Source organism: Pterocles gutturalis, unplaced genomic scaffold, assembly GCF_000699245.1.
Source record: "Pterocles gutturalis isolate BGI_N339 unplaced genomic scaffold, ASM69924v1 scaffold20976, whole genome shotgun sequence".
Lineage (NCBI taxonomy): Eukaryota > Metazoa > Chordata > Aves > Pterocliformes > Pteroclidae > Pterocles > Pterocles gutturalis.
The window spans coordinates 15997-23799 of NW_010100890.1; the positions used below are offsets into that span (position 1 = coordinate 15997).

A 7803-nucleotide genomic window follows, 5' to 3' on the forward strand; every position below is an offset into this window, starting at 1 on the left:
TCACAGCACACTTAGAATAAACATAGTCATTCTTTATCATACAGATTGACACCTTATACATATATAATTTGAATGTCTCACTCTTTCATGGAAAGTAACAGAGAAAAACCTTCAAGGTTGATTCATACATGGGAGCTGGCATTACAAATCACATGGGGTCAAACCCAAATCCCGCATCCAAACATCCAGCCATCTGGTTCCAGAGCTGACCTATCTCTCTCCTGCTGTGGAAGGAGCTGAATCAGGATCTTCTCCTTGGAAGACCACTCCCATCATCAACCTCTGGTTATGGATTTCCCAGCCCTGCAATCTTGGCCTATCACTGAAATCCAGTCCTTTACATTTGCAGTGGTATGAAATCCTGGTCAGCAGCTGCAGAAGGAGCCATTGCCTTCTCCAAGGTGTGTTATCCATAGGTTTTTGGAGGTGACTGAGCTAAGCCTACCCAAGCTGGATACCTTGCAGCTATTTTTTATTTCTTGGCTGACAAGCTGGTTACTGAAGCAGCAAGGTTAGGTATTGCACACACAGTCTAGCGACATTTGAGTAAAACTGGGAGCGTTTATGCGGAACAGCAGTGTGGGAACAGATAAAGCAGTTAGTGGGGCTGCAATGAGAAATGTGAGCTTTGATCAGCATTTGACTCTATCTGAGCTGGCAAGAAGATCCCATCCCAAAGCAAAATAAAATATGTCATTCTTTTCAGCAGATGAAATTCTCCCCCGTGGTTTGTTCCTCCCAGGATCAGTTTATGTGATCTCATTAAATTTAAAGTCTTTCCCCTGAGGAAGTCGATTGTTTAATATAGACTACAGCATTAGCATCCGGTATTAAATCAGTCTGGCTACTCCGAAATGAGGCGAGTGGGCGTCCTGGAAAGGAAATAAAAGACCAAGTTTAGTAGAAGAGATAGGTTCACCTTGACCCACGCTATTTATTGCAAAAGACACAGGAACACACTGCTTGCTCAACAGAGGGTCACTCCGCATTGCTGTAGATGTGTTTTACACTTCCAGTAAACTTCAGATCCTCACCGAATGTGCACAAGAAAATACACAATTGGGCCCCAGAGGGTTTTATGTCTTGCTTTGCTTTACAGAGTTGCCCGAAGAAGGACTAGCAAGTTCCCACAGCTCTAATCCAAATGGCAAAGTCAGGCACTCTGCATTTCAGCCACACACTGTCAGCATCTTCGGCTGCAAAGATGCATTGTAAAAATGCAAGGAAGAAAAACATCAGCAAGGGACACATTAACAGACCGCAGGCACGGTGCGGGATGGCAGGGATCAGCACCTGAGCCAGGTGCTGCAGAAGGGGTCTTCTGTCCCATGTGCTGCGGCTCCCGCTTCCCCACTGCTGTTTGAAGCAGGGCTCCTTCCAGCCAGGCACCGACCACAGCAACAAGAGCCGCCCCGTGAGAGAGCCAGATGTGATGCGTGAGGCACAACTCAAACAACCCTTTGCTGGTGTGAAACCAGCTCTCAAAGATTTATGTTGCATCAGTGTAAATGCTCTTATGTCACCAGTTAGCCACATGCCAATTGTACACGAACCCAGGGAAGAGCTGCGGTTTTGGTAGTTTGGGGGGGGAGGGTGATGGGGTGGTTTAAATGTCATGTAAGCCATCAAGATGAGATTCTTCAGCAGCATCACTGAAAGCACTCATTTACCACATTTAGTGTTTCACTTTATAAATAATAATTTAGCCCATGATTGAAGTGTCAGCTAAATGAGGTAATTTATAACAATAATTCTGAAAACGGGCTAACTGTAAGAGGCTGTAATCAGAGCTAATTACAGGGACATTTTGTAAATCCATTGGTTTGGGGCTTTAGTTTTGATAAAGGGGATAACAACTTGTAAGCTATGATTCTTTTAATTATAGCAATAGTAACCACCTTCTTTTTCATAGCTTCTTTCATCTCTAAAAACCCCACAGCTTTTTGCAAACTATACATACCACAGGAACTGTTTAGCCTAACACCAAAGTGAAGCCACCTCTGCATGGAATAAGTAACTGTTTAACAATACCTAGCAGTCCTGTGCAAAATTTGTAGTGGAAAGAATCTGCAGAAGGAGAATACAATTTCTCTTGTGTCACCTTACAAATAAATATTCAGGGGATCCTTGGATGCCCACCTCAGCAGCCGTCTATCCTGAGAACAAGGAAGGCAGCTTCTTTATGCACCCGTAGACTCAAGGCACCACAGAGGACGGCAACAGCAGCATCCCCACTCGTGACCAAGGAAGCAGGGGCACCACGTGGCAGCATCCTGTCACGTCTGCTCACGCTCACCTGTCCACGTCTTCTGCTGGGTGATGATAAAACTTCGACACTGCGACTGGGAGTTACAAATTGCAGCGGCTTCCTCGGCGCTGTGAACGGAGAGCAGGCATCCCAGGTGGCTGTAGGAGGGCCAGCACTTGTAGTCTTCTCCTTCTGCTGCTCGGAAGCCCTTTACAGAGATGTAGTCTGGAAACAGAAAGAGATTATTTAGGAAAAATCTTTAACTGAACTTTCAGAGACTAGTTACAATATACACTTAGTGTTTTGTTCTTCAGTGAAACTCTTAAAGGAAATGTGATACATTAAACTGATCTGCTTAGATGGAGTGGGTGGAGCTGCAAAATTAAAAGAAACCCAAATCCTGACTTCTGGTTCTGCTATGGAGCACAGGACAGCAACTCCTCCACAGCTATAAGAGGATATACACCTCAGCCCCAACAGCAGACCCAGCACCAAGGTATGTGGGGTACGCACTCATCCACCCACCACAGTGCCACCCACAGGTGGAGGAGATTTAGGAACCCCAGCGGGGGAAAGGGAGGCCAGATCCTGCTCCAGAAGGATAGAAAAGACCTGACAAGCCTGAGCAGGCAATGTTCAGGCTATATTGTTTGTTGACTGCTAAGAGTCTCACCCCACTTTCCCACACCTCTAGGACAGTGATTGTTTTAGCACCTTGCTAATGGGCCAGTCGTGAAGCCAACAGGTAGGTGTTGTTGCAAAATACCAGTAATTCCTGCTAAAGCTGCTGGTCTTTCAGTGCAAACAACTGAATATCTTTGTTCATAACTGTGCAAATTCCAGTTCTTCCAGACATAAAGAGATTTCCTTCCACAAGTCACCATCACCACCCCACTATCTCAAGTGAACACTCAGGAGAATGTAACCCACAATAACCACTGGACTTTTGAAACCTTTATTTTGATTAGCCACATCTCTACCACTGAATGGTCCTTTTCAGAGCAATGCACCTCGTTAAGGCTCATTTATCTATCCACAGGTCCAATAGGATGGTCTTCAGGAAAAAGAAATTCAGAGGATAGCAGGGCCCCAGCTACTCTGCTACACTCATCCAGGTGCTGTGACCTCCCCACTACTATGTTCCCATAATAACCTGAGCTCAGCAGTCAGAAGCCACCAAGTGAAATGGGAAGTTTCAATATTAGTCCAGAAAACTGACCTATTGGTCCATAGGATAAGATAACCCTGAAGAGGGACAGAAAAGACTCAGTTTACTACTCCGGTCTAGTTGCTGAAGCTATCCCAAATAGATTCACTTGAAATAGTGATGCACATTGTGAAAAGAGTATTCAGAAGCAGTGCAAACACATGTTCATATGTAGGCCAGATTGTCTGCACTGCATTTACTTTGCAAAACAATGCAATCTTGCATAGCTTCCATGAAGGAACAACAAAAGGCTGCTCAAAGGAGGGGTTGCTCAAAAAGAAGATACTTTTGGTGCTTTTCCTTATGACTATACACTGTCTGAATGTATGGGAGATCAGAATTTGACCAGTTACAAGTTCTTCACTTCTTCAGTAGTTATGGTACTTAAAGCAGTCAAAATCATGTACCTTTTAAATGAAGAGGTCTTTTCTGTAGATAGAGCCCAGATGTGTACAGATGTAAAACCTTTTCAAAAGCTTTCAGGGTTTCATTTATTCCGTATCGTAAATCACCTGCATTTAAAGAAAGAGATGACAAAGAGGAGCAATGCCATGAAATACCATTTAGAGTCTTCTAATAAAGCAGCCTTAGATTACGAATATTAGCTGGTACCTGTTGCATTCAGAATATCACTCAAAAAGGGCCGCAAAACTGGTGGTGCAGAGTGTGGCAAAAGATAGGTGAAAAAATACCTGCAAAAAATCCCACAGACTGATTAGAATACAGTTGCTTAATTTTCCTAGTGATTAAGTTGTCTACATTTTCCCGTGACTCAACTATCCACATGCAACTAGTAAGTCTGCTTTGGTTATTAAGTTATGTTTGAGCACTTCACTGGCATCTCACAGACTGTTCCTGTCAGTTGGGTTGAAAGTTTGGTCCTTGCAGCACAGCGTGCAGCCAAGCGCTGTGTGAAATGTATTTTGCAGAGGCTCATGAAACAGCACTTTGCATCATTCCCCAGGGCCGTTTTTGTGCACTAAGCAATGCCTTTCCCACCAAAAAAAGGCCTGTATAGAAGAAGACTCATGCAAGACCTTTCTCCTGCCCTGAAAAGGTCTGGCGTTCTTGTCACCAAGGCAGGATGACTTGTTGCCTGAACCTTCCAGAAAACTCCTGTTCTACAATAGACAAGTACATTACTGCAAGGCCGCAACAATCTATGCAGGGATTTGCCCTTTAACACTGAATTCTGCCAATTCAGGCTCCCTTACTGAGTCCTTCTGTGCAAATATCCAGCTGTCAAGGCTTCCCCCGGGTACTTGACCTGCCACCCTCAACGGTGGGTGGAAGTCATCGCACTCTCAGCCACGCGCTGCAGCCGTCTCAGCCCGCTGCCCATTACCTGTTCCATCGCTATCCCACAGGTGCCCATAGTCTCCATAGGGAGACTGGGAGTTCAAGGGAAGAGTTAGCCAGCCTGTTCCAAACAACAGGGGCTCAAAGCTGGTGGGCTTTGGCAGGTAGCCCACGCTGCCACCACTTTCAGCAAATGTAGCCCATGGATGTTAAGTGCCAAGGCTTGTTTGGCAAACAGTAAATTCACAGGTGCAACCTTTGGGGCAAGTTTCTAGAGGGTGTTGGGGAAAGGGAGCAGCAAAAGAAAGATGCCAAGATGCCTGCATTCCCACCAGACAACAACTACACTATTTTCCTGCCTTATAAGGAAAACAAACTTGCTTCAAAGCGATCCTTAACTACCCTTTGACAGCGGTGAGGGGGAGCACTGCATGGCAGAAACACAAGATGCTAGAGGCTACATGGCAGTGTGTGAGCTCAGCCATGCCAGATCTTCCCCCCATCTCACTGGACATACCGATATGCATTGAAAAGATTTTTCTTTTCATTTATTCCTTCACATTTCCCAGCCGTGGAGCATTTGAGAGGAAAGCTTTTTGTAGGGAAGTCGAGTGTGCAGTCATTATCTGTCTTGCATGACAGTTCCTCAGTGCTGGCATCATCCATGTCTGTCACTTTTAGGTTTCCATCCACCATAACAAACTGCCTCGGCTGGAAATCCAAGAGGACTATTGAACCGAGGGGGGAATGTGCCAAGTAAAACAGCAGTTTCACAAGACTCAGGCAAATCTGAGAAAGAGAAGATGAATATGCATGGGAAAAACAGATGAAAAACAGCTATTAAATTGAAAGTAGAACAAAGGGGAGGGCACTCAATGAAATTAAAGGGGAGAAAAAAGCATATAGTACTTAAAAGGTAATTATATGTATGCTACAAAATTTATTATCAACATTGCCATGGGATTTGACTGTAGTAAGTAGTTTAGCAACATTTTTTAAAAGCGTGTGTATACAAAAAGAGATATTTGCAGTTAGAGGAACTAGACAAGAAAGCTGTACAGAAAACAATAGCAGCCTTCACATTTCAGGAGCTATATTGATTTGCTAGCTGAAATCAGAAGGGTTTTTTCCCACTCTGGCATAGAATTAATACATTCCCCTCCCTTCCCCCATGCTGCTCCATACAGACTGAGGCTCCATGGTCATTAATACCAGATTCATGCTTTGCTGCATCACTCAGCAGTATGATTTTGGGCACACAATCATGCTTCTGAAGAATTAGCCAAAGCATGCAATGTATTTATTGCCAGCTTTTTTGCTTTTATGTCAACTTTCTGGCAGCGGGGAAAGATCAGACAATACCTGATCCAGCAGAAAGCTCGGTAAATTATTTTTGAACAAACTAGAGATAGAAGAATGCATTTATACTGCACCAGCCCTTTGTTCAAGAAGCTGTTTGCAGCAGTTTTCACTCAGTATCACGAGCCCTGGCATCAGATGAACTGTATCCTCAGGGAGGTGTGCCAGGCAGACCCACGCCACCCCTCGCTGCCTCCGATAGCAATCTGTGCAGGCGCGAGGGTTTGGCAAGGGTTTGCTCACTTGGAACAGCTCACAGAATGGCTGGTATCTGATGTGGTTCATCAGAGGGGAATCCCATCCGTTTAGATGCCCTAATTAGGAAACAGGACTAGACAGTGCCAGTGTAAGTTCTGAATTAGTATCTTCATGAGTCAAAAGATAATGAAAATCTTAATGCCACCATACCAGACCTCACCACCAGCTAATCCGGCATCATGGGTTTCTAGCTCTACAGAGACTTTGGCACATTTGAGGAGATGAGGTGCTGGGAAAGCTATGTAGAAACCAGTATGAAAGAGTTCGTAAGCAAAAGTGGAACTCCACAGGCTACGAGAAATTACTCTGGAAGCTCTGACGCTATTTTAACATGATTAGTGAAGCAATCATAAGAATCCCAGCTCCAAAACCCACAGCTCAGTGAGCATGGTTGCCACACTCCCCCTCTGGCTTGGATGGCAAGGCACCTTTTCAACATTGAGGACCGCATGCAGGCAGGGATTTTATTTTGGGACTTTGGTTGTGTTTCTATTTTGCCCAAAGCATTTATTGACGTTAAGGTACCCATGCTTCTACTTGATCGTCTCTTTCCTCCTGAGAACCAAACAAGTAGCAGTGAACCCCCAACTGAGACCTTGAGGCAAGCTGTAATACAAGCTACAACTGAAATAAGTGCCATGTCATAAGCCATTTATGTTCCTGGGGAGCTTAAGAGCCCCTATGCAGGATGCTTAGGAGACAAGGCAGATCTCACTAACAGGGATGCAATCCTAGCACCAACAGCAGGAGGAAAGCAATTTAGTGGTGTTCATAGTACAGCAATACCTAAAGGGCTAAGATCAGAAACATCATACAAACACATGGTGAGAGGCAGGCTGCTCAGCTTGCTGCCTAAAATAGATAGTATACAGAAAACAACAGACTCACAGCGTGGAGAGGTGGCTTTCCCAAATCAGACCCAGCCTGCTGAGGAGTCTCGCTAGGAAAGCCCCTCTGTGGAGTGGGACAACATAGAGGGAAAACTAGCAATGCAGTGTGACACTGGGTATTAAACACCACCCCAGCCCCGAGCGAGATTTTGTGGCCGTTTCCTCCCAGATGTAGCTCACTTAACACTGCTTTAGAGAGAAGGGATATAACAGCGAGATACCAGGTTAGTGTCAGCATGACAATCCCGTTTGCCCCAGCAGTCACCACGGGGTCTTCACATTTACCCAGTTTGCAGTCTAAAAGCAACTGATAAAACTCCCTTTGCTTTGTTTTCTTACTTTAAATCTCTCCTCCCAGGGGGTCTGCAGAAGCTGAATCATCTCCAGGGGGGATCCCAGCTCCAGCATCGCTGTGACCCGTATTTCAGGATCTCCGCTATTATCATAGCATTGCCCGTGCAGCTGCCGGGAGGGAAGGAAAGAGCGATTGTCAGATCCGGTGCCGGCAGGTCCAGGACACCCAGGGACGGGGACGGGGACGG

The 7803-nt window shown here is 45.3% G+C and overlaps 1 protein-coding gene across 1 annotated transcript; it reads right to left on the bottom strand.

Moving 5' to 3' along the window:
- Positions 1 to 768: 768 nt before the first annotated feature.
- LOC104459174 (protein kinase domain-containing protein, cytoplasmic-like) lies at positions 769 to 7723 on the bottom strand (the record flags this gene model as incomplete). Its single annotated transcript, XM_010081524.1, has 6 exons — positions 769 to 872; positions 2297 to 2473; positions 3863 to 3967; positions 4068 to 4147; positions 5272 to 5543; positions 7601 to 7723. Coding segments are annotated over 6 exons (861 nt in total), but the record flags the coding sequence as incomplete, so codon positions are not given.
- Positions 7724 to 7803: the final 80 nt, after the last annotated feature.